The sequence below is a fragment of the Phoca vitulina genome, unplaced genomic scaffold, assembly GCF_004348235.1.
Source record: "Phoca vitulina isolate PV1807 unplaced genomic scaffold, GSC_HSeal_1.0 scaffold111, whole genome shotgun sequence".
NCBI classification, from domain to species: domain Eukaryota; kingdom Metazoa; phylum Chordata; class Mammalia; order Carnivora; family Phocidae; genus Phoca; species Phoca vitulina.
This window is the reverse complement of record NW_022589814.1, coordinates 629,644-657,436: the sequence shown is the minus strand read 5'-3', so window position 1 is coordinate 657,436 and position 27,793 is coordinate 629,644. Positions and strand designations below refer to the sequence as shown.

General features: G+C 39.6%; 2 protein-coding genes across 3 annotated transcripts in view; both read right to left on the bottom strand.

The window, feature by feature from the left end:
* FAM120C (family with sequence similarity 120C) overlaps positions 1-27,793 on the bottom strand; it is a 103,780-nt gene that overhangs the window by 12,435 nt on the left and 63,552 nt on the right. For both annotated transcript variants that reach the window (XM_032398182.1, XM_032398184.1), the window contains exon 11: positions 974-1,088. In XM_032398182.1, the coding sequence (XP_032254073.1) occupies positions 974-1,088 (115 nt within the window). The remainder of the gene's footprint in view (positions 1-973; positions 1,089-27,793) is intronic.
* LOC116628086 (beta-galactoside alpha-2,6-sialyltransferase 1-like) lies at positions 15,202-16,737 on the bottom strand. The gene is given in 2 exon segments (XM_032398185.1): positions 15,202-16,022; positions 16,025-16,737. Coding segments are annotated over 2 exon segments (1,200 nt in total). The 5' UTR covers positions 16,731-16,737; the 3' UTR covers positions 15,202-15,528.

Here is a 27,793-nt window from a genome sequence, read left to right as displayed (position 1 = left end):
TAAAGAAAACATCAAAATGTTTATACTTGTTATCTCAAGTGAGCATGTTAGATGGCTTCAATGGGAAAAGGGGAAGTACTTGTAGGTCCCCTCCTACATGTGATCTGGCCTCAGTAACTGCTTTAGTGCCAAGCAATATTACGCTTACCGTAAAAAGGAACCAACATTGTTTTCCTTAGACTGTTTTTGTCTTTCCCTTAGTTAACCTCATTCAAATTAAGATTTTCTAAGTCCTACTGGACTGCTGCTTTTCCAGGTTCATCCTAGGTTCTCAAAAGACCATGGCTACTGAAGTCAGGAGAGGGGTGGCCTGCACTAATAGCTAGTCTAATAACTAGTATTATTGGATACTAAAAATATGCGAGACACTGTTCTAATAAGTGTTTTGCATGGATTATTTTATTTAATATCCTCATAACCCTACAAGTAAGGAAACTGAAGCTAGGTTAAGCAACCTGCCCCAAATCACACAGCTAGGAAGTAAGGAAGCCAAGATTCAAACCCAAGGCAGCCTGGCTTCAGAGCCTGCCCTCTAACCTAGTATGTTCTAATGCTTTCAGTTATATGGTGGATTTACTTTCTGCCTTATGTTCTTCTAGACTTCCCTCTAACGCCCAATACATATTATTATAAAGGGAGGGTGGACATTTACTCAGAAACAAACAGAGGACACCAGGGAAAATCCCCTGTAGTGTATCTTGTAAGAGTCAGAAACCCTGACCATGGTTTGTGGCCACGACTTACTTGTGCTGTATAATATCCATTTTTTCTGTCCATTCTCACCCAATCATATGGGAGCAGTGGTAGAGGCACCTCTTGGTTTTATTAACAAACATACATGTTTGGCTAAAGTGAATCAAACATTTACCTGCAGAACTTACTCATCTTCCCAGCTCCAGGGCGGGGGAAAAGACCAAAAGGAAAGCTATGAACTCAAAAAAGAAAGAATTTAAGTGAGGGAAGATCAAATCACCTTGAGTTCTTGAAGTTGATCTGGTTCATAAAGCTGGGTAGATACTGCCTGGGCAAGGAAAGTGTCAAGCTCATGGCGATGCAGGATTCGGCCACCAGGCCACTGAACCATGTACCTAGAAAATAAAAGCATTGTTATTGAGCCACAAAAGCTCATTTATTCATTTCACAAACATTTACTAAGCTAAGAACCTATCATGGACCAGACTCTAGGCGAGGTTTTGGCAATTCCAACAGAATAAAGTAAAAGAGTCTCTGCCTTTGGTTGCTTACAATCTGGGTGGTAGAGGAGATAGGCAAGTGTATCAACAATGACGGGAGAGTGTGGTAAATACCAAGATAGAAGAATGCCCAGGGTGCTACATGAGCACAAAAGAGGGCGAGGCTGGAAAAGTGAGAGAGGTCATGCTGAAAAAAGTCAGTAGGAGCTGGGTTTCAAAGGGCCTGTAGAAAATAGTGAAACAAAAGGTGGGGAAAGGATGTTCTAGGTTGAGAGAATAGTACGCATGAAGGCACAGGGCTGTGGAGTCCAGTATGATATAGCACGTTCCATAATGCTGGAGCTAAGCAGGTTTGCAGTGACAGAAGGCAGGATTAGAAAGTAGGCCAGACTATGGAAACCAGGATGGAGGTTCCTCAAAAAATTAAGAATAGAACTACCATATGATCGAGCAATCCTGTTTCTGGGAATATATCCAGAGGAAATGAAAACACTAACACAAAAAGATATCTGCAACCCCATGTTCACTGCAGCATTATTTACAATAGCCAAGACATGGAAACTACCTAAGTGACCATTGATGGATGAGTGGATAAAGCAGTTGTGGTAATATACGCAAATACAACAGAATATTATTCAACCATAAAAAATGAGGAAATCCTACCATTAGCAACAATACGGAGGACACTTGAAGGCATTATGCTAAATGAAGTAAGTCAGACAGAGAAAGCAAATATTGCATGATTTCACTTCTATGCGGAATCTTAAAAAAACTGAAATCATAGGGGTGCCTGGGTGGCTCAGTAGTTAAGCGTCTGCCTTCGGCTCAGGTCATGATTCCAGGGTCCTGGGATCGAGCCCCACATTGGGCTCCCTGCTCAGCGGGAAGCCTGCTTCATCCTCTCCTGCTCCCCCTGCTTGTGTTCCCTCTCTTGCTGTGTCTCTCTCTGTCAAATAAATAAGTAAAATCTTAAAAAAAAAACTGAACTCATAGAAAAAGAGATCAGAGTTGTGGTTACCAAAGGTTGGGGGGGCACTAGGGGAAGGGGAGGTTGGGGGAAGGTGGTCAGAAGGTATAAACTTCCAGTTATAAGATAAATGAGTACTAGAGATAATGTACATGATGACTATAGCTAACACTGCTGTGTGGTATACAGAAAAGTTGTTAAGAGAGTAGCTCCTACTAAGAACTCTCATCACCAGGAGAAATTTTTTTTCTTTTTCTTTGTATCTATATGAGATGATGGATGGTAACTAATCCTACTGCGGTAATTATTTCACAATATATGTAAATGAAACCACCATGCTGTACTCCTAGAACTTATACTGTGATTTGTATCATTTTTTTCTCAATAAAACTGGAAAAAAAAGGCCAGATCATGAAGTGTCTCAAAAAACAGTATTAAGGAATTTGAACCTTGGTTCTGAAAATATAAGAAGACACTTAAGGATTATCAGCAGGACAGTGATAGTGACTGGCTCATAGGATAAGAGACAAGAGGCATGGATAACAGTTGGGAGGCAACTGTAGCAACCTGTGGCTGAAGAGGTCTGAACAAAGGCACTGGCTCAGGGCATGGAGAGGACCAGGGGACAAAGACAAGAGCTATTGAGGAGAGGAGATAAATCCATAGGATTTGGTCATGCATGTTATGAGAAGGGGGTAAAGCAAAAAGAAGAGTCTAAGATTCCTAGAATTCTGGCTTGAGCAGATGGCCAGATGATGGGGCCATTCCCCAAGACAGGAAATTCACTAACTAAAATAAGTACTCTTTTTTAAAATTATTATTATATTCAGTTAGCCAATATATAGTACATCATTAGTTTCTGATGTAGTGTTCAGCGATTCATTAGTTGTGTATAACACCCAGTGCTCACTGATGAGTATTTGACCTGAATTTCATGAACTGAATATGTTTTAATATTCTAGGCACCAAGAATGCAGAAAGAGGAAGAGAAAGATGAAAATATACATCTATGTCTTTGTCCGTGGCTTCCTGAAGACCCACAAGACAATGATGATTCCTATTTATTGGAGCTGTGTGAGACTTCAGAAAGCTGGCATTTAAAGCAAGGGCTGGTCTCTTCTGAGTGGCACGTGGAATGAATTCCTGGGGACTCCGATCCCATCACTACTACTAGGAGGCAGTATGGTGCCCTGGAAAGAGCCTGGGCTCTGCAGCCAGGCAGCCTGGCTTTGAATCTCTAACCTGCTTTTTCCTCACCCAGAACGATCACAGAGGCACAGACAGCCCTACTGCCATTACTCTTTTTTCAAGCCCGACTGTCATTTCCCTGAACTCCAGGGTGTTTTTGGGACCGCAGGACATGCCGACAAGCCCTGTTGCTTCTTTACAAACTAAGTTCCAAATGACTGGGCTTTCCAGGAGGTATCTACCTGGGCCACACAGAAAGAACAATTTCCACCCTTTTCCCTGTCCACACATTCTCCCCTTGGAAAATTTATTCATACCTTATAATCTATTTTATACTTTTTAAAAAAGATTTTATTCATTTATGAGAGAGCACAAGGTGGAGGAGGAGCAGAGGGAGAGGGAGAAGCAGGCTCCCTGATGAGCAGGAGCCCAACGCAGGGCTCGATCCCAGGACCCTGGGATCATGACCTAAGCCGGAGGCAGATGCTTAACCAACTGAGCCACCCAGGCGCCCCTATTTTACACTTTTCGATGCTATATTATATAGTGCACAATTCAGAGCTTATATCTTCTATCAATATAAAATATTCTCCTTTGTCCTCAATGTTTTTTTGCCTTGGGGACTATTTTATTTATTGTTTCTTTCTTTGATTTATACTTCCTTGATTTAATTTTGCCCATTCTTTTATTTTTAATCTTTCCATCTTATTTTGTTGGCAAAATATGAGGCAAAAATAGAAGAAAATGAACAGAAATGCAATTACAGTGGGAGACTTTTAAGCATACCACCATTAAGCTTTGACATGTAAAATATGCCTAAAATACATTTAAAATCACAGAAGATTTGAACAATACAACAAATAAGGTTCAAATGTTTGACTGATTTTGTACAAAGAAAACATATTCCTTTCAAGTGGCCACGTGAGTTCCCGTGAGATCTAGGACCTTGTCTGTTTGGCCCTGTCTATTGTCTTGTTTCTTATTCATATTTATTATAAACTATCTAGCATAGTACATGGCATAGAGTAGGTATCAGTAAATATTTATTAGGGGACTGACTGAATGCATCAACCAGGTCATGGAAAAAAAAAACCAAAAACCCAAACCAAAAAACCTCAACAAAAATCCTCCAAAGCCAAATTGTACCAGTCACATCCTGAGTACTGTGAAAGAAAAACTGACCTAAAGGAGCTCCAAAAGAAGTCAAGTGTGGGAGACAGGCAGGCTCACCGAAAGACTAATACATTGAGAGGGATGTGACTTTATAAGTTGCACAGGTTGTTTTGGGTGCTCTTAGGAAAGAGTGACTAAATTCACCTGGGAGAATCAGAGAAGGCCTCACAGAGGAAGGAGTATTTAATTTCCTAGGGATGTGAGATTTTTGGTTGGTTTGGTTTATATTTGTTAATATTAATTTGCAATTTTTCACATTTCTCTAACCCTCATATGATGCATGGCAGAGTGGATGCTCAATGTTTGCTAAACAAATGAGTCTATGGCAGGATATTCAAAAGGAAACGCTAGCTCCATCTTTTGGCCAACACTGCTAATCAGCCAGCCTTGAATGAATTATAAGAAAGAGAGGACAGTGTCCAAAGCGAGTGAATGAGACAGCAGGAAATAGTAATTATTAAACCAACCAATATTTGGTGATGTTCATCATGTGTTATTTGTTAAATTATATGATTCCATTGGGGATTTATTCTGGAAAAACTACAGGATTACTAATTCCCCGCAGAAGTTCCTCAATCTCAATGACAAGACAGCTTGATTACTATTAGTAGTATTTACGTTATTATATATACTATGTACAAACATCATATATTACAATATATGCAGCAAACTGTAAGTTACTCATAGGAATAACATTTACTAAATGCCTCCTGTATTCTAGACTCCCTGCCATAAACTTTATATACATAGAACACAGTAGCAAAGAATACTACAGACTTGAAGTCTGACATACTTGGTTTCAATCTAGGTTCTACTACTTCTTTTCTGTGTGATTCTGGGCAAATGCTTCAGCTTCTAGGGGCTTTAGTTCCCTCTCTCATCTCTAAAATGGGGATAATACTACCTACATCTCAAAAGGTTGTAATAAGTAAAGGAGAAAATGCACATAAAAGCACTTAGCATAGATAGTGCCTACCATAGCAGCACTACTGGTTACCATTTGTAACTGAGCCAATTATGGTCTAATTCTTCCTTCACTATTTGGTGAAGCCCCCATATCATATACTAAATTCTCATATATACAAGGATCTGTTCTACCCTACTTAGTCTATTTTTATTTCTCATGCCAGTACCATACTGACTTAAGTTTTAAATATGTCTTAATATATGGTAGTCTCCCCTTTTACTCCACTTCTTTTAATTTTAAATAATACTTATGATTTTATTCTGATTTCAAAAGTTCATTATCATTCAGAAAATATGAAAAAACAAAAAAGTATAAAGAGAATGAAAGATAAAAACTGAAATAATTTGTACTTTTACCATTCAGATATTACCACTGTTAAGATTATGATTTTGGCTTCCTTCTTCCTAGCATCTCAATTTTCTCTATTTCAATATATAGAATACTGTATCTTGCTTTTTTCACTCAACATTATGAGAACTCTTCACTCATTAATTACTTTTCAAAAACATTTATCTTTCATTTTCTTTAAATTTTTTTTTTCATTTGATGGGACGCCTGGGTGGCTCAGTCGGTTAAGCGTCTGCCTTCGGCTCAGGTCATGATCCCAGGGTCCTGGGATGGAGCCCCGCATCGGGCTCCCTGCTCAGCCAGGAGCCTGCTTCTCCCTCTCCCTCTGCCCCTCCCTCTGCTTGTGCACGCGCATGCGCACGCTTTCTCTCTCTTTCTGTCTAAATAAAATCTTTAAAAATCTTTTTTTCATTTGAGTATAGCTGACACATGATGTTACATTAGTTTCAGGTGTACAACTTAGTGATTTAACAAGTTTATATATATATATATTAAGATTTTATTTGAGGGCGCCTGGGTGGCTCAGATGGTTAAGCGTCTGCCTTCGGCTCAGGTCATGATCTCAGGGTCCTGGGATGGAGTCCCGCATCGGGTTCCCTGCTCAGTGCAGAGCCTGCTTCTCCCTCTCCCTCTGCCACTCCCTCTGCTTGTGCTCTTCTGTCTATCTCTCTGTCAAATAAATAAATAAAATCTTTAAAAAAAAAAAAGATTTTATTTGAGAGAGAGAGAACAAGGAGTGGGGAGGGGCGGGGGGGGGGGAGAGAGAGAGAGAGGGAGAGAGGAGCAGACTCCCGCCTGAACAGGAAGCCTGATGCGGGGCTCCATCCCAGGACCTGGAGATCATGACCTGAGCGGAAGGCAGATGCTTAACTGACTGAGCCACTCAGGTGCCCCAAGTTTATGTATTATGCTCTGCTCACAAGTGTAGCTACCATCTATCACCATACAAAGCTATTAAAATATCATTGACTATATTCCCTATGCTGTGCCTTTTATTCCCATGGCTTATTCATTCCATAACTGGAAGCCTGTATCTGCCACTCCCCTTCACCCATTTTGCCCAGCCCCCACCCCCTCTCCTCTGGCAACCATCACATTGTTCTCTGTATTTATAGGTCTGATTCTGCTTTTCGTTTGCTTATTCATTTGATTTTTTAGATTCCACATACAAGTGAAATCATATGGTATTTGTCTTTCAGTCTGACTTGTTTCACTTAGCATAATACCCTCTAGGTCCATTCATGTTGTCTCAAATGACACTATCTCATCTTTTTGTATGGCTGTGTAAAATTCCATTTCACACACACACACACACACACACACACACACACACACACCATTCTTATCCATTCCTCTATTGATGAACAGTTAGGTTCCTTCCATATCTTGGCTATTGTAAATAATGCTGTAATAAACACAGGGGTGCATATATCTTTTTGAATTAGTATTTTTGTTTTGTTCGGGTACATACCCAGTAGTGGAATTATTGGATCATATGGTATTTCTATTTTTAACTTTTTGAGGAACCTCCATACTGTTTTCCACAGTGGCTGTACCAATTTACTTCCCATCTACAGGGCACCAGGGTTCCTTTTTCTTTACATCCTCGCCAACACCTGTTATTTCCTGTACTTTTGATTTTGGCTATTCTGACAGGTGATATCTCACTATGGTTTTGATTCATATATATCCCTGATGATGAGTCATGTTGAGCATCTTTTCATGTGTCTGTTAGCCATCTGGATGTCTTTGGAAAAATGTCTATTTAGGCCCTCTGTCCATTTTTTAATCGGATTGCTTTTTGGTGTTGAGTTGCAGAAGTTCTTTATATATTTTGGATATTAACCCCTTATCAGATACATCATTTGCAAATATCTTCTCCCATTCAGTAGATTGTCTTTTTGTTTTGTTGATTTTTTTTTTCACTGAGCAAAATCTTTTTGTTTTGGTATAGTCCCAACAGTTTATTTTTGGTTTTGTTTCTCTTGCCTTAGGAGACAAATCTAGAAAAATGTTGCCAGGCTGATGTCAAGGAAATTAGTGCCTATGCTCTCTTCTAGGATTTTTATGGTTCCACATCTCACATTTAGGTCTTTAATCCATTTTGAATTTATTTTTGTGTATGGTGTTAGAAAGTGGTCCAGTTTTCCCAACACCATTTATTGAAGAGACTATCTTTTCCCCATTGTATATTCTTGCCTCCTTTGTTACAGATGAATTGACCATGTAAGTGTGGGTTTATCTCTGGGGTCTCTATTCCATTACTCCGATCTTTGTGTTTATTTTTGTGCCAGTACCATACTGTTTTGATTACTACAGCTTTGTAGTATATCCTGAAATCTGGAATTATCACACCTCCAGCTTTTTCACAAGATTGCTTTGGTTTATTCAGGGTCCTTTGTGGTTCCACACAAATTTTAGTATTATTTCTTCTAGTTTTGTGGCAAATGTTGGTATTTTGATAGGGATTACATTGAATGTGTAGATTGCTTTGGGTAGTATGGACATGTTTTAACCAAAAACATGATTTTTAATGACCGCATATTCATGATGGGAGTATACCAGTTTACTTAAACATTCCCATAACAGTGGAAACTTATACTGTTAACAGTTTTTCTTTTATTATAAATATATATTATATATAATAGTATAAATAATACTACAAAGATCACATACATATATCTCATCTGTATCTCTGATTATTCATTCTCTTAGGATAGATTCTTAGATTTGGAATTATTGTGCCAAAGTTATGTCCATTTTAAAGGTCCTCAGTACATTTTGCAAAACTGTTTTCCATACCAGTTTGTCCTATCTTCTAGCAGTGTATAAGCATGTATTGTTATCATTAATGTTTGATGATTTGAAGGGCAAAAAAAGTCTCTTGCTATTTAAATATCTCTTTGTTGCTACTGATGAGGTTGCATATTTTTAAAAGATTTTATTTATTTATTTGAGAGGGAGAGAGAGAGAAAGCACAAGCAGGGGGAGCAGCAGTGGGAGAGAGAGAAACAGGCTCTCCACTGAGAAGGGAGCCCAACTCGGGGCTTAATCCCAGGACCCTGGGATCATGACCTGAGCTGAAGGCAGACGTTTAACCGACTGAACCACCCAGGCACCCGAAGGTTGCATATTTTTTACAAATACTTATATACTTCTATGACTGGTCTATGTCTATCATAAACATATCAATTAATTTTCTTGTCCTACTTATAGCTCCTTCTCAGATAATCTAGAGCTTTATCTTTATGACAGTGACGGCTATTTGGACACAGAGTAGACAGCGAATCTAAGTCAAATCAATCCATGGCTTGCCAGAGTCTCAAAAACTTGAGCTAAAAGATCCCGAGAGTGATGAAACAGAAAGAGTGACACAGGCCCACGAAAGAGTAGGGGCAGTCTCCATTTCCGCCTTTCCAGCACTATTCCCTGTGTGTACCTTTCATGACAATGAGCCTACCTGGTAGGCAGAGATGGCTTTTGCTCGTTGTAAACAAATGAATCTGAAGAGAGTGTCATTTACCCATTTTTGTTTTGGGGTGCTAGTACAGGCATATTTTGTTTTATTGTGCTTTGCAGATATTGCACTTTTTACAAATTGAAGGTTTGTGACAACCGTGCATCAAGCAAGTCTATCAGCACCATTTTCCCAACAGCATTTGCTCACTTAGTGTCTCTGTATCACATTTTGGTATTTCTTACAATATTTCCAATGTTTTCATCTTTATTATATTTGTTATGGTGATCTGTGATTAATGATCTTTGATGTTGCTATTGTCATTGTTTTGGGGGCATGACAAACCACATCCATGTATGACTATGAACTTAATTGATAAATGTGTGTATGTGTTCTGACTGCTCCATCGACTGGCTGTTCCCTAGTCTCTCCCCCTCTCCCCAGGCCTCCTTATTCCCCGAGACACAACAGTATTGAAATTAGGCCATTTAACCCTACAATAGCCTGAAAATGTTCAAGTGAAAGGGAGAGTCACATATCTCTCACTTTAAATCAAAAACTAAAAATGATTAAGCTTAGTGAGAAAGACATGTCAAAAGCCAAGACAGGAAAATTAGACCTCTTCTGCCAGTTAACCAAGTTGTAAATGCAAAGAAAAGGTTCTTAAAGGAATTATTCACTATTCCAGTGAACATATGAATGGTAAGAAAGAGAAGCAGCCTTATTACTGATGTGGAGGAAGTTTTAGTGGTCTGGATAGAGGATCAAACCAACCACAGCATTCCCTTAAGCCAAAGCCTAATCCAGAGCAATGCCCTAACTCTCTTCAATTGTGTGAAGGCCCAGAGAGGTGAGGAAGTTCAGAAGAAAAGTTTGAAGCTAGCAGAGGCTGGTTCATGAGGTTTAAGGAAAGAAGTAGTCTCCATAACACAAAGGTGTAAGGTGAAGCAGCAACCGCTGACGTAGAAGCTGGATGTAGCAAGGGAATCATCACCCGCTCTTTGTGAAAGTAAGTCAACGGCAAACTTCACTGCTGTCTTATTTTAAGAAATTGCTACAGCCATCTCAGCCTTCAGCAACCACCACCCCTATCAGTCAGCAGCCATCAACATTGAGGCAAGACCCTTCACCAGCAAAAAGACCGATTTGCTGAAAGCTCAGATAATGGTAAGCATTTTGTAGCACTAAAGTATTTTTTAATTAAGGTATATATATTGTTTTTTTAGACATAATGTTATTGTATACTTAACAGGCTACAATACAGTGTAAACAACTTTTATATGCACTAGGAAACAAAAAACTTCATTTGACATGCTTCACTGTGATATTCACTTTATCACAGTGGTCTGGAACTGAACACACAACATCTCCGAGGTATACTTGTAATTAGAAAGCCATTATAGTTTGAGACTATTGACAAACTAACTGTCCTGACTTGCAAATATTTCCCAAGTTTGTCATTTGTCTTTCAATTTTATGTATTTTGGGATACACAAGCTCTTACAATTATTGATCTCCTTTTTATATCTTCCCTTTTTTGGTGGGGGAGTGCCTCAAGTCTTAATCTTTTTTCTTTAACACTAATCATTTTTTAAAATAAATTTTTATTTTGCAAAAATTTTACATATACAGAAACTTACCTTTAAAAAGTTCAGTTGAGGTATAATTTACATACCATAAAATCCATCCACTGTAAGTGTAGAATTTAATGATGTTTAGTAAATTTACAGAGTTGTGCAACTATCATGACAATTGAGTTTTAGAGTATTTTCATTGCTCCCGAAATATACCCCATGCTCATGTGCAGTCACTCCTCATTTCTACCCCAAAGGCAACTACTAATCTACTTTCTATCTCCATGGATTTGCCTTGCTGAACATTACATACAAATGGAATTTTGTGGTCTTTTGTGACTGGCTTCTTTCCTTAGCATAGTTTTTTTTTTTTTTTTTTTCCCCCAAAGAGAGAGAGAGAAAGCACAAGCTGGGGAGACAGGCAGAGGGAGAGGGAGAAGCACACTCCTTGCTGAGCAGGGAACCTGATGCCGGGCTTGATCCTAGGACCTTGAAATCATGACCTGAGCCGAAGGCAGACACGTAACTGATTGAGCCACCCAGGCGCCCCTCCTTAGCATAGTTTTTAATTCAACTTTTAAGTTTGATATTGTTGTATATTCACATGCAATTTTAAGGAATAAAACAGAAGGATACTTTGAACACTTTACCTAGTTCTCCCAAAGGTACCATCTTGCAAAATGTAATACAACATCACAGCCAGGATACTGACACTGACCCAATCAAGAAATAACAGTTTCATCACCACAAGGATCCCTCATATTGCCTTTTATAACCATACCCACCTTCTTCCTCCACTCCATGTTCCTAACCTCTGGAAATCACTAATCTGTTCTCCATTTCCATAATTTTGTCATTTTAACAATGTCATATAAATGGAATCACACAGTATGTAATCTTTTGGGATTGACTTTTTAAATTTAGCATAATGTCCTTAAGATTCATCCAAGTTATTGTGTGTTATCAAGAGTTTGTTGCTTTTTACTGGTCAGTAGAATTCCATGGTATATATATACAATAGATGAACAATTCATCTATTTAAAAAATAAAAAAAAGAAATCAGGGTTGTTTCTAATTTTGGAGTATTAAGAATAAAGATGCTATAAACATTAGTGTTCAGGTTTCTGCAGGGACATAAAATTTCATTTCTCTGGGGTAAATGCCCAAGAGTGTAATTTCTGGGTTGTATAGTTATTTTTTAAGAAACTGACAAATTATTTTCCAAAGTGGCTGTACCATTTTACATTTCCAACACTACTGTATGAATGATCCAGTTTCTTCACATCCCCCCAGCATGTGGTATTATCACTATTTCTTTTTATTTTTTGAGAGAGAGAGAATGTGTATGCATGCAGGGGAGGGGAGGGGCAGAGGGAGAGGGAGAGGGAATCTTAAGCAGGCTCCACCCTCAGCACAGAGCCTATCTCGGGGCTTGATCTCACGGCCCTGAGATCATGACCTGAGCTGAAATCAAGAGTCAGATGCTTAACTGACTGAGCCACCCAGGCACCCCATCACTATTTCTTATATTAGCCATTCTGATAGCTGTGTAATATCTCATTGTGGTTTTAATTTGCATTTCCCTAATGGCTAATAATATTGAACATCTTTTCATGTATCTATTTGCTATTGTATATCCTCTTTAGGGAAATGTTTATTCATGTATTTTGCCTATTTTTTAATTGGATTGTTTGTTTTTGTGTGTGGTTTTTTTTTTACTGTTGAGTTTTGAGAACTCTTTATATACTGTAGATACTAGTCCTTTACTGAATATGTGGTTTGCAAACATTCTCTTCCAGCCTGTAGTTTGTCTTTTCATCCTATTCACATGGGCTTTCTTCCAGTTGGCTAAAGTTTTTTTTTTTTTTAAAAACACATTTATTTTAAAATTTTACATAATCTTTGGGTAATTCAGAATTAGATTAGGCATGTTTCAGAAGCTTCTGAGATTGAGGTCTCCAAACCAATGTGAATAACTTATGTGACTGGTGGAAGGATTGTGGGACCTCATGACACAGGATGAATAGATGACTACTGATGAAGGCAGAACCCCTTATGGATAGGGACTTTCCTGTAGCACTCAGTCATCATTTTTAAGTTATCTGTCACAAATATTAAATATGTCACCAAACCAACAATACCCCTATCTCATTTGCATTTTACTTGTTTCCATGTAGAAAAAACACAGAATTAAAAATTCTGTAGACCAAGAATCACACTTAAATTAATCTGATTCCTTATATTAATAATAACAATTAAGAGCTAGCATCTACCCAGTGTAGTCTCAGTGTCTACACCAACACCTATCTCCTGTTGATGGAATGCCACCTTCCTCTCACTCAGTGTTTGTGATTCAAAGATTGCAATGAGTGCCTCCATCAGAACATGAACCAACCCAGATGGGTGCCTGGCTAGCTCAGTCAGTAGAGCATATGACTCTTGATCTTGGGGTTGTGCGTTAAAGCCCTACATTGGGTGTAGAGATTATCTAAAAAAAAATAAGCAAGCCGGGAATTTATGGGCCCAAAGAGGTGGAAAAGACTCGCTCCACACAGCAGTAAGTGGCCCAAGTGCTCCACCCATTCCCAAGCAGAATCAGGCCTGAGTTGCAAGGAGGGAGGAGGAGGAAGGGCGTGTTCTGCACCCTCCACTGCCTTGGATGGTTTCCTGGGTGTTCCAGGCAGGGTAGTTATTGTCTCCCAATAGGATAGTTATTCTCTGAGGACAGGACCCCCTCTCTGGCCTCCCTCAAAGTAAGGTCCTCCTCAGGTGTGAGCACAGAGCAGGTCCTTAATGAAGGAAGGAAGGAAGAAAACCACAATGTACTGAGCACCTGCTATGTGCCAAGTATAGAACCAAGACAGATATTTCATGTGACCCTCACAACAGTCCTGATGTAGGCTCATCACCCCCATTTTACAGATGAGGAAACAGTCTCAGGAGAATTCGCCCATGGTGGAATAGCTAGTAAGTAGGGGATCATCAATTTGAAAACCCAGGGCTTCTCCCTTCAGGGCTCCTTCTACTGCTTATATAAGCCAAGGGTTTAGGGCAGCAAGTGAGCACTGCAGCTCCCAGATGGCTGGTCTGGAGCTCACGCTTAAGAGGCCCTTGAACACATGGCGCCAGGAGTCCAGAATCCTGGGTCTAGGAGCCCTGGCTCTACAGCATTACTTTCTGACCCTATGTGAGTCCTTTACTTTCTCCACACTGGGGGCCGGACTATTCCAATGTGCTTCTCCACTGGGGGAGGGGGTAGCAAAACTACCTGGAAGCATGTTTGCAGACTGTGGTGGCAAGACCTCTGTCTGGAGACTCTGACGTTGCTCCCTTGCTGGAGGGGTGGAGGGCACGGCAGTCTGATAAACATTGTGAGAATCAGTCATGATCTCTAAGGCTCTGACTTCTGAGAGCGACTAAATTCTAGGGAACCACATCCCCACTCCCTGAGAGACATTCCACAAAACGCCCATGAAGGTCAAAAGAAATTGTCAGGTCAGGATACTCAAAGCAGAAAATGCTTAAAAGCAATTTGAGAGAGGAGAAAACTACTACTTTCAAAGGGAAAAGCAAGATTGGCAGTCAGGAGGGGGTAGGGTGGGCATCAACAGTGGACACGGTGGGCAAACCCAGCTACAGGGTAGGGTCTGGCCAGGGTGAGCCTGGACAAATCCGGTTTTTGGCATCTGGCTTGCCTAGTGTGTGCCACGGGGCTGTACTTGCTACCTCAGACAGGGCTAAGGGTTTCCTCAAAAAATAATTTGAGCCTTTAAGTTCAGGCAGACCTTAGAGAGTAAATACGGGCAACAACGGCAGAAAGGAAAACACAATTCAAATGACTCAAATATCTGCTTGACATGTTTCTTCTCTTCCTCTAAAATTTCCTCCACAGCCCCAGCTCTGTGAAGCCCTCTCCAGCCACAGACACAGCAAGTGTATGGCCCCTCCAAGTGTGCTGGCCTCTCCACAACACCTCCCTCCTCCAACCCCGTGTAATGAACACACTGTATCCTCCCTGTCTCTCTCCCACTGAACTATGAGGAACTGGAGGATGGTACCCTTCTGTGCCTCTCATCTCCATATGGAGATGGCTATGGGTTCATCAAGACCCTTTGCTCATAAGCACCCAGGCTAAGGATCCACCAAACCAGCCAGCCAGACAGAACACCACCTCTCCCAGGGGCATGGTCCTTGGGGGCAACTTTGTTCTGGAGGAATTGAGCATGTTTCCTATGTCCTGTACCACTTACTGGCCCCCCAGAGCCACCCTGTACCAGGGCACAATCATAATTTGGGAGAATTTAACACATGAAATCAGTGTCTAGGTGCAGATTTCAAGCAATAGAGAGTGCTGGTTTGTGGGAATAACATTCCAGTGGGGGAAAACAGCCCAGCTTTGGCAGCCCTGGTGGGAAAGGTGGAGCTTGCATTTACCTGTGGAAAGAAAGCTAGGTGTGTGTGTATGTGTGTGGCTGGAGGATTTGGGCTCACATATCTCTGCAGCTACAGGGCAGGCTGGACCTGGCTGCTTGCTTTTGGGCTCCTCGAGCCTGGGACTCTTGCTGACAGAAAGCCCACAGTGCAAGCTGTGAGTATTCAGGAATGTGGTCTGCCCAGGCTTGGTGGAGAAGGGCAAGGGGACCTGACCAGGGAGCCCATGCTCAGCAGCGAATTCTTTGGAAGCCAGGCAGTGTAGTTTTGCCAAGCAGGTAAATGTCCTTGTCTGTGCCCTGGTTGAGGTGCTTCACCAGATTCTTCTCAAAGAGGAGTGGGTAGTAGGCACTCACCGTGCAGGCACTGCCAAAGAACTTCTGGTAGTAGTAGCACACATTGGTCTTGCACTTGGATGGGAGGAACTGGTAAATGTCCACCTGGTCACACAGCATCATCATCATGATGATGATGAGGCCAAGCATCCCAGAGGATGGGGGATTTGGCTGAATCTCTTCTGTGGAGACTTCCTGAATGATGTTCCACAGCTCCCAGGGCATCTTAGGCTTGAGGATGTAAAAGGGCTGATCAGGATGCAGCTTGCAATAGCTCTTATAGTTCTCAAAGAAGCTGTAGTCAGGGCTCCGGTTCCACTGTGGGATATCTGAGTGGCAAACAGATGGGTCCCACACAATTAGGAATCCCTCACTGTACAAGCTGTCTTGAGGAAGTGCCCTGACGAGGTGACCAACTGAGAGTCCATCAGGCGAAGGGTAGTTTTTGTGCCCACATTTTGCTGGAAATTGGTCGTGGGTGCCCCATTAAACCTTGGGACTGCATCATGATCATCTATTTCCTGGCCCATCTGGGAGGACTTCAGAGATTCTGCTGATGAGATAATAGCACACCTGCCCCATGGCCCAGCCTTGGTCCTAATGTTCTCCTTGGGCAGGAAACCCTCCCATTTGGAAATGTTGAAGGGAAAATCTACAGCCTCTACTATGGATATGTTCACAGGGTCCCAGAGGTGGCAGTGCAGGGCCTCTGCACTGAACTTGACCCCCGGCCCTAGCCCCTTGTAAGACACTTTATATTTCTTCATGTTCAGATAATTCCTCCAGATTTTCTGCAGCCTGGTGATAAAGTTTTTGGAAGAGCTGTTCTTGTTCCACACCTGGAAGGAGGCCTGTGGCTTGGCCTTTGCTGGGCCCTGGGGCCTGTTGGCCTGGCTGCCCCTGTAGGGATTCTGGGTGCTGCTTGAAGTCATAGACCATTTCTCCAAACTTCTCAACATCTGGAATTCTTTGGTTTGCAATTTAAGGGAATCATAGTAACTCCATTTCTTCTTCTCCTGCCACACACAGATGACTGCAAATAGGAGAAAGGCCAGCACACAGCAACTGAACTTTCTCTTCAAGTTGGTGTGAATCATAATGAAAGAGGCATTCAAGGCAGCCACTCTGTTCCAGAGCAGGAAAACAAAACTGGTTTTTGGCTAAGCCCCCTGGGGCTGCAGGCCCTTCAAGTCCTCAGGAACCAGCACTATTCTCCATGGGAGGAATGTTTACTTTATTGGGCCTGGAGGCCAACGTTCATTTATCTCAGGATGATCAAAAATCATCTTGATGTTTCCAGGGCCAAGGTCAGTGCCTGTAGCTCAGCTCATGTGCCAAATAAGCAAACGTTTTCTTCCTGCAAAGAAGGTTCTCCTTAGCCCAGAAGTAGGGGCACACATCCAGCCTGGGATCAAAGCATTCGTGGATGAGGAAGACCTCAGTGCTGGGACAGAGGCTTGGCGCCAGGGCTTGGGCCCACTCAAGGAGACCAGTTCATTTTCAGCTGGGCTCCAGGACTTCACTGCTTCTCTCTGGGCTGCTCGCTGCAGAGCTCTGCACAATTGGCTTTACCCTGCTTGCTGCACGCTTGACCACCTGGGCTGCAGCCACTCCCTTTGTTAGCGCCACGTGGCTTCCCAGGCCTGGTCCTGTTACCCCACTCCCCTCCCCCCGGTGCCAGCCAACTCTATGCCCTGCAGCCACAAGGGCACCTGGTGCCAGGCACCAAGTCCCGGCAGGAGGGTCTTCTGGGGAGGAGTGGGGAACCTGGGCTGAGCGGGGGATGGGACGGTGAAGGAGGGAAGAAAAGAGCTCAACTGGCAAAAGTTTTTAGTTCTAAGGAGGTCCAATTTATTAATTTTTCCTTTTATGAATTGTGCTTTTGGTTACAAGTCTAAGAACATAAAATCTTTAAAAGATCAGTTAAGTGAATAGTGAGAAAAAGTGTATTTATACAACTTTTTATATTTGCCTATGAAATTACCTTTACAGGTGGTCATTACTTATCCATTTGGTGTCATTGCCTTTCAGTCCAAAGGACATCATTTTTTTTCTGTTTTACATGTTTATGTACTGTTTTTTTAATTCTAATTCCAGCATAGCTAATATAGTGTTAAATTAGTTTCAGGTGTACAATATAGTGATTTAACAATTCTATTTACTACTTACTGCTCATCAAGATAAGTGTACTATTAATCCTCTTTCACCCATCCCCTCACCAACCTCCCCCTTCTGGTAACCATCTGTTCCCTATAGTTAAGAGCCTGTTTGGGGTTTATTTCTTTTTGTTTTGTTTCTTAAATTCCATATATGAGTGAAATCATATGGTATTGGTCTTTCTCTGACTGACTTATTTAGCATTATACTCTCTAGCTCCATCCAGGACGTTGCAAATGGCAAGATTTCTTTATTTTTTCTGATTAAATAATATTCTATTGTATATAAATACCACGCCTTTATCCATTCATCTATTGGTGGACACTTGGGCTACTTCCATAATCTGGCTATCATAAATAATGCTGCAATAATCATTGTGGTGCATATATCACTTTGAATTAGTGTTTTGTATTCTTCAGGTAAATACCTAGTAGTATGATTATTGGATCATATGGTAGTTCTATTTTTAATTTTTTGAAGACCGTCCATACGGTCTTCCATAGTGGCCGCACCAGTTTGCATTCCCACCAACAGTGCATAAATATTCCTTTTTCTCCACATCCTCACCAACACCTGTTGTTTCTTGCGTTTTTGATTTTAGCCATTCTGACAGGTGTGAGGTGATATCTCATTGTAGTTTATTGTAGTTTTGGTTTGCATTTCCCTGATGATGAGTGATGTTGAGCATCTTTTCATGTATCTGTTGGCCATCTGGATGTCTTCTTTGGAGAATGTCTATACATTTCTTCTGCCCATTCTTAACTAGATTATTTGTTTTTTGGGTGTTGAGTTGTATAAGTTCTTTATATACTTGGGATACTAACCCTTAATCAGATATGTCATTTGTAAATATCATCTCCCATTTGGCAGACTTCCTTTTAGTTTTGTTGATAGCTTCCTTTGCTCTACAGCAGCTTTTTATTTTGATGTAGTCCCAATAGTTTATTTTTGCTTGTGTTTCTCTTGCCTCAGGAGACATATCTAGAAAAAAGTTGTTATGTCTGATGCCTGTGCTCTCTTCTAGGATTTTTATGGTTTCAGGTCTCACATTGAAGGACATCATTTAATACTTCCGATAATGCAAGTGGTAGCAATAAATTCTCTTAATCTTTGGTTATCTGGCAATCTATTTATTTTACTTTCCTTTCTATTTTATAGGTTGAGATAAAATTAACATACTATACATTTTGTGTATTAAATGGGTACAATTCAGTTTTTTTTAGTATATTCTCAGGGTTGTATAACCATCACCACTATCTAATTCTAGGACATTTAACTCACTCCCAAAAGAAACCTTGTATCCATTCACTCTATATTTGCCCCTCTCTTAAGACCCTGGCAAACACAAATCTTTGGATTTGCCTATTCTGAACATTTCATATAAATAGAACTGCATGATATATGTCCTTTTGTGACTGGTGCCTTTCACTTAGCCTAATGTTTTTGGGTGGTTCATCCATGCTGTAGATGAATTAGTAGTTAATTCCTTTTTATAGTCGAATAACATTTTATTGTCTTAATATTTATTTTGTCTGGTATTATTATAGTCACTCCAGCAATCTTATGGTTGTTGTTTGTATGTATGTATTTTCCTGTCTTTTTACTTTCCATCTATTTGTATCTTTGATTCTAACCTTTGTTTCCTGTGGATAGCATATTGCTGGATTTTGTTTTCTTACCTAATCTGACAATCTCTGCCTTTTGATTCGATTTTTAATTCACTCAAGTTTAATGTTATTATTGATTTGCACCTGCCATTTTGCTTTCTATATGTCTCATGTGTTGTTTGATCCACTATTCTTTCCTTATTCTCTTCTTTCTTTCAAGTGGATATTTTCTAGTATAACATTTTAATTCCTTTAATAATTTTTAAATTACATATTTTTAAAGATTTTATTTATTTACTTGAGAGAGAGAGAGTGTGTGAAAGAGTGAGCCTGAACAGGGGGAGGGGCAGAGGAAGACGGAGAAGCAGACTCCCTCCCTGAGCAGGGAGCCCCATGTGGGGCTCGCTCCCAGGATCCTGGGATCATGACCTGAGCCAAAGGCAGATGCTTAACTGACTGAGCCACCCAGATGCCCCTTAAATTACATTTTTGAGTTATCTTCTCTAGGGCTTATAATATACATCTTAACAGTATCTGCTTCAGATATATACTAACTTCATTCCAGTGTAATATCAAAACTTTATTCTTACGTAGCTCTATTCCCTCCCCTCATTTTTGTGGTATTATTGCTATACATGTTACATCTGCACAAACCCAAGAATACACTGTCACAATCATTACCTTATATAATCTTATTTCTTTTAAAAGATTAGAGAGGAGAACAAGTACATATTTATAGTTTTTGTTGTATTAACCTAATTATTTCTGGTTCTCTACCTGTGGATTTACCATCTGGTGTCATTTTCTTTCTTTTTTTTTTTTTTAAAGATTTTATTTATTTATTTGACAGAGAGAGACAGCGAGAACAGGAACACAAGCAGGGGGAGTGGGAGAGGGAGAAGCAGGCTTCCCGCTGAGCAGGGAGCCCGATGTGGGACTCGATCCCAGGACCCTGGGATCATGACCTGAGCCGAAGGCAGACGCTTAACGACTGAGCCACCCAGGCGCCCCAAGGTGTCATTTTCTTACTCTAATACATCTTTGTTCCCATACACTTTCTTTTTTGCTGATTTGTCAAATATATTTCTATATGATATAGGCTCAACAATACAATTATATACATATTGTTTGATGCAATTATATTTTAAATCAGAACTATGCAATTATTCTGTTTTTTGTATTTACCTACATTAATTACCTTTACTGGTAGTGTTTTTCCATATGAATTTGAATTACTGTCTGTTATTACTTGCTTTCAGCCTGTAAAACTTCCTTTAGTATTTCCCATAAGGGAAGTCTGCTAGCAACACATTCTCTCAGTTTACCTTTGAATGTCTTTATTTGGCTTTCGTGTTTGAAACATAGTATTATTGGATATAAAGTTGGCAGCTGAGAATTTTATATTTAAGCACGTTGAATTATGTTGTCCCACTGCTTTCTGGTCTCCATTGTTTCTGATGAGAATCTAATCTTTGTGGTTCTCTTGCATGTGATTAGTCATTTTTTCCTTATAGTATTCAAGATCCTCTTTTTGTCTTTGTCTTTCGCCATTTTGACTATGATATGTCTAGTGTGGTTTTCTGAGCTCATCTCATCTTAGATTATGAAATAATGTGTTTTTTGTCAAATTTGGGAAGTTTTCAGCCATTTTTTTCAAATTTTTTAATTCCCTACTTCCTGCTGGTACTCCCATTACATGAATGTTGGGGCACTTAATGGTGTCACGCACTTTTCTGAGGCTCTGTTCAGTTTTCTTTATTCTTTTATCTTTTTGCTCTTCAGGCCACGTAGTCTGTATTAATCTGTCTTCAAGTTTGTTGCTTCTTTCTTCTGCCAGTTCAAGTCTACTGTTGATCTCTAGTCAACGTTTCATTTTGGTTTACTGTACTTTTCAACTCCAGCATAGTCCACTTGGGTTTTTTTAAGACTTATTCTTTATTTATATTCTCTATTTGAGGAGACCCTGTCATCATGTTTTCTTTTAATTCTTTATGCATGGTTTCATTTGGCTCTTTGAACATTTTAAAAATAACTGCTTTTAAGTCTTTGTCTGCTAAGTCTACTATCTAGGCTTCATTAAAAGCCTGTTTTATTTACTTTGAGTGGGTCACACTTGCATATTTTTTAGAGTGTCTTGGAAGTTTTTGTTGAAAACTGGATATTTTAGATAATATACTGTAACAACACTGGATACTGACCCCACCCTCCAGCCCAGGGCTGGTTGATGTTTGCTTGGTTGTTCTCTTGTTTATTTAGTGACTTGGCTGCACTAATTATGTGAGTTCTATTTCTAAAATATGTAGGATGCAGCCTCTGATGTCTCTACTTGTTTTTCTTTTAGCTTGGCAACCTAGATGTTCCCTCCCGGGTCTGCATAAGCCACTAATTGGTCAAAGATTATGCTTAAACCTTCTTAGCCAGTTAGATTTTTACCTTTTACCACTGAATATAAATGTAGAGTAAGGCTGCTATCATAGTTCAGGAAGTTTACACATTTTTGCCCTATATTCAATGAGGGAATATTAGTTTGGAGGCTCCTTCTCTGATCATTGCTAAGAAGGCTAACTTTGGGTATTCACAATCTTCTGGTCTGGCAATGATGAGTTTTATTTTTGTGCTAAACCTGGCTTCCTAGGGGTTGCCTCTGGGTCAGAGAAGCTTATTGTTCAGTTGATGCTTGATCAGAGGTGGTATTTCAATTCCTTGTGTCAGTGAGGCATCTGCCCTATATTGATGGTCTCTGGGTGGTTTGGGGAATGCTTTGAAGTCTGTCCTGTGTCCTGTTCCGGTTGCTCCAGAGTGGGTGCCATCTAGTGCATGCATACACCCTTCCCGATCTCCAGTGTTGACTGTGATCCTAGGAGGGTTTTTCTTGGCTGTTTCTTTCCCTGGTTTTCTCTATAAAACTTCTGGATGCCCTGGTGTTCTGCATGTATCATGGAGCTACCAGCCTCCTCTTAATTGCCCATCATCAAGATACCTGTTGTTCTTGACATGCTCTTAGGCATGGAATTCTCCATACTCTGCTCCAAATAGAGACAGTCCCTTCAGGCAGGTATAGAGCTCCTCGTTCTTATGGTCTACTTTCTCCCTGAAAAGAACTGCTCATTGCACCATGCTGAGGCTGCTTTTCCCAGAGTGACAAGTGACACCCCTGCTCTGTAAGTGTGCACTGAAAAAGGGTGGGGTGGTTGGCAGCCCCTATTCTTTTTGGTTTGATCCTCCCAGTGTGGAAACTCTTTCCTACACATGCGCTGGGGTGGGAATGATTAGGGCCCCAAGTATTCTTGGCATGCTGCCCCTAGATTAGAGCTTCTGCCCTGAGTGGGGGGGTTGGTGGGTGATCCTCTTTACCATGCCTACCTGGACACAGGCCAGGAGTTGATGAGAAATGGCAATGTTTTCCTCCCCGGGTGAAACCATGACCCAAGAATGAGAGCTGGGAGAAGGAAACCTCATCTTCTTGGCTATATATACCTAAGGGTTAAATGATCAAAAAAAATGATTTTCACCAGATAAGGTGCAATTTTGCTGAGGAGAGGGTTTGTCCAGATAAGGTGCAATTTTGCTGGGGAGTGGGTTTGTCCACGTCCTTACTCTGTCCTTTTGGAAGGGTAAGAGGAAAAAGGTATCCCTTATGTACATTTTTTTCTTTTGTGGTAAAATATATATAATATTTACCACATTAATAATTTTTCACTGTACATTTACAGTGGTATTAAGTACATTAAGTACATTTACACCATCACCACCATCCATGTGCAGAACTTTTTATTCTTCCCAACTTGAAACTCATGCCCACTAAATATTCCCTATTCCCCCAACCCCAGCCCCCTGGAAATCACCATTTTACTTTCTATCTCTGAATCTGACTACTCTAGGTACCTCATATAAATTAAATCACACCATACTGTTTTGTGACTGGCTAGTTCACTTAAGTATAATGTCTTCAAGGTTCAGCTGTGTTGTAGCCTGTGTCAGAATTTCCTTCCTTTTTAAGGCTGAATAGTATTCCATTTTATGTATATACAACATTTTGTTTATCAGTGCATCCATCAGTGGAAACAGGGTGCTTCTACCTTTTGATTATTATTAATCTTCTTTTGATTCCTTGTATGTGATAAATTGTTTTTCTCTTGCTTCTTTCAAGACTGTCTTTGTCTTTTATAACAGTAAGTGTGGATCTTTGAGTTAGCACTTGGAGTTTTTGATCTTGGATGTGTAAATTTATGTTTTTCACCAAATTTGGGAAGTTTTCAATTCTTAGTTCTTCACATAGTTTTTCTAACCATCCCCCTCTCTCTTGGGTCACCTATTGTGCATATGTTGGTATGTCTGATGTCCTGATAGGTCTCTTAGTCTCTTTTCATTTTTATTCTTCTTTTTTACATTCTGTTCTTCAGATTGGATAATCTCTATTGATCTACCTTCAAGTTCCTTGATCTTTTTCTTCTCTCAGCTCAAATCTACTATTGAGCCTCTTCCTTCAAGTTAATTTTTCATTTCAATAATTGTATTTTTCAATTCCAGAATATCTATTTGGTTTCTTTTTATAATTTCTATCTCTCTATTGCTATTCTCAGTTTGATGGGTCACTGTTATCATACTTCAATTTTTAAAATATGGTTTCCTTTAACTCTCTGAATATATCTATTGTAGGTATTAAAAATCCTTATTTACTATGACCTACATGCATACTCCCTCAGAGACAGTTGCTATTGAGTGCTTTTTTTTCTGTGTATGAACCACATATTATTATTTCTTTGGAAGTCTTGTAATTTTTTGTGGGCACTGGACAGTTTCAATCATATATTGCAGCAACCCTCCCGAAGCACTGTTGTTGCTGTTGTTTTGTTTGTTTAGTGACATGTCTAGACTAATTTTGTAGAGCCTGTCCCTCCTGCAGAGTGTCGCCTGATAGCCCTGCCCAGATTTTAATTTTTATTCTTAACTCTTCTTTTCATTTTTAAGCCTAGCTTCCTAGGCATCTGCCTTGGATCAGCATAGCTTACTGGTCAGCCAATGATTAGTCAAAGGTTGTGCAGAAACATCTTGAGCCAATAAAACTTCCATTTTTGCCAAGGGGATCTAAGTGTAGGTTAGGGCATGCATTAAAATTTTAGGCAGTTAGACGTCAGGCTTTTATTTTTATCTTGTGCAGGTCTATGTAATTGGGACTCTCTCCAGCTTCTCTTGAGTGTGTATGTAGCCCTACGATGTACACAACCTTTCAGAGCCCCAGGAATATAAGGCAGCTTATCAAAGCGCTTTATGATTGTCTTATTACCCAGTCTACCAGTTAAATTTTTAGCACAATGTACAGCAGCCACTGGCAACAGAGGTGTTTGCCTTCCCTGATACTGTTATTGTTTTTGATACTGCCCTGGACTTGAGGCTTTTCATTTAAAAATTCCTTTCTTATCTCAAGATCAGTTAAATCACTACTTAGTTTTTATTCTATCTTTTATCTTTTTTCTTTTACCTTTATCTCTATAATAAATCCATCTGGAATTTATGCGAGGCAAGGCCCGAACTTGATGTTTTCTCCCCAAATACCAATATAGCTTTCTCAACAATTATTTAAAAATTCCTCTATTCCTCACTGATTTGTGAAGCTTCCTTTGGCTTGTTTTAAGTTATCATATGTCTACGATCTTACTCAGAATTATCTGCTCTAAAACAATGACCTGTCAATTTTTATGCCAGTATCACATCATTTTAGTATAAATTTATAATACATTTGGGTATTTTTTTTGTTTGAGCCAAGACTGCTCTTTTTTGTAATCCCAAGCTATACTTATTCATTTGTTTCTCCCAATAAACTTTAGAATTATTCTGTCAAGTGAACAAGAACTAGTTCTTATTTATCTTTACTTTTTACATATCACGATGGCACGTGGTTAACTCAAATGCCCTATTACAGCTGATAACAAATCCACTGCTTCTTAACAGAATTATTTGTCAGAAAAGATTCAACTTTACCCATGAATCTAGAGGTATGACCTTGTCCAATTTCATGTTCTGTTTCTGGAAAACTGTTGCGATTTGAATGAAACCTTGCTACAAATGACAGGGCCTTGTTACATGCCTCTCCACATTCAACAGGGCTGCACCCCACTCCTGGAAGCCTGACAGAGTTCATTATCCTTTCCTCCTCAGTGGTGTCTATTATATGTGTAAAGGTTATGCCTTCCTCAAACTGTACCAACCTTTCTTATAGACTCTCATTTCTCTAGGCCAACTGTCCAAGAGCTGCATCAACATTAACTTTTAGTCACAACTTCCCCTGCATTACTTTACTTCCATGAGAGGTATCTTATACCTATAGTTAGCAGAAGCAAATGAGGAGTTTAGACTCCTAGTACCCAATTAGGCCACAGTTCAACACTGCTACCCAGTCTTCACCTGACATTGCTGAGCAATGCAGTGTTTAGGATAAGTTAATCTTCATTTAAAGTTGAATTTTAAATTTCCAACCAGATTTTATGTTAATTTTTAAGACTGTATTTTTCCACCATTTTGTCTTTTAAAGAGCATAGGAAATGGGAGTTGGAGAGACCTGGGTTCAAACTCTTAACACTACCCATTACTAGCTATGTAACCTTTGCAAGTCACTTCTCTTTGAGCCTTTGTTCCCTCATCTATAAATGGAGATAAATAATATTTACATTTTAGCACTATTATGAGGATTAGTAGCATTGTACACAAAAGGCTGACTTAGCACATTGCCAGGTACATAACATGTAATATTATAGAACCTGTTCTTGATGATTTTCTGAACACTGATTATTGCCTTGTGCTTTATTAATGAACTTATATGGGTTACTGGTTTATACAGGGCAGTTTCCCCTATACTACATGGATTCTTAGGTCTTTTTAAGAGTAATATTTGTACCTTTTTCCCTAAAAAAGGCAGCTTTTAAGCTGCCACTTATCACTGCTGTCACTGGGGCTGGTTCTAAGAATAGGTCCTACTCCTCGTCTCACCTCCCTTACAATTTGCTGCTTCTGATCTGTTGTACACTGGAAAATCAGATAACCAAATTGTCAGAAATGTGTCTAAATTAAGAATAAATAGGTTGAGCAGGAGGCTATAGGGTTTTCTTCAGGGAAAGCATATGGAACCTATTAGAATATTAGAGCCTAGTCTTTGTGATAGCTATCAGAGCTATTCATAAGCCATTCTTATTTTCATGTTCCTGGAAGTGTTTCAAAAAATCCAGAGAATCAAACATATGGAAAAATGAGCTATTACTGTACTTTTGAGAATAAAGGTAAATAAAACAGGTAATTCCAGAGTTAATATGTGACAATGCAGGGCTGTGGCCCAGAAACATGTTAGAAGCTTGGAGGAATGAATCCTGTCATTATTCTAATTGGGAAGACTTCTTAAGTCACCAATTTTAATCTCAAGGCAGTTAGAAAATTAACAAATATTAAGCATCTATTATGTGATAGGGCCCCTATATGCATTACCTCAATCCTCAAACAGCCCTGAGAAATAAGAATTATTATACCCATTTATGGTAAGGGAATGGATGTTCTAAAAGGTTAAAATGACTTATCCAAGCTGTAAAGTCCCAAAGCCAGAGTTCAAACTAAGGTCCATCCAATTTCAAAGGTCAGTGCTCTGTAACCCTTTGATGACTTGTTGAGACTGACTTCTTCTCTGCACAAAAATTTACTTCCTCTACATCAGCAAATAAACAATGAGAAAGTGTAATAGAAAACAGAATGTCATCCATAATCACTACAATATATATCAAGTACCTAGGACTTTAAAACGCAGAAGACCTCTATGGAAAAGAAACTAACTCTACTAAGACATAAAGGAAGAGACCTAAATAAAGGAAGAGGTAAACTATGATCTCTGGATGGGAGCACTTAACATGATAAAGATGTCAACTCTCCCCAAATTAATCTATTAATTCAATTCATTGACCAAAAAATCCCAACAAGATTTTGTGGAAACTGGACTAATTCTAAATTATATGTGGAAGAATAAAGATCACATGGTTCAGAAACAGTTAGTACACATCTGACACAAGAAAAGTACAGAGTGGAGATTTGCCCTACCTGATATTAAGGCAAATTAAAAACCTATAATAATTGAAACAATGTGATCCTGGCCAGAGATCAAATAGGCAATGGAAAAAAAACGAATCCAGCAATGTACTCATGAATATATAGGAATTTGGTACATAAGAAAGGTGGTAATATACATCAATGGAGAAAGAAGAGATCATTTAATAAATGCAGTTGGGAAAACTAGCTTATTATCTAAAGAAAATGAAATCACCTTTCTTACAGAATATACAGAATAAATACGCACTATATTAAAGACCTGACATGGAAGGCAACATTATAAAACTATTAAAAAATGTAGAAAAGTATCT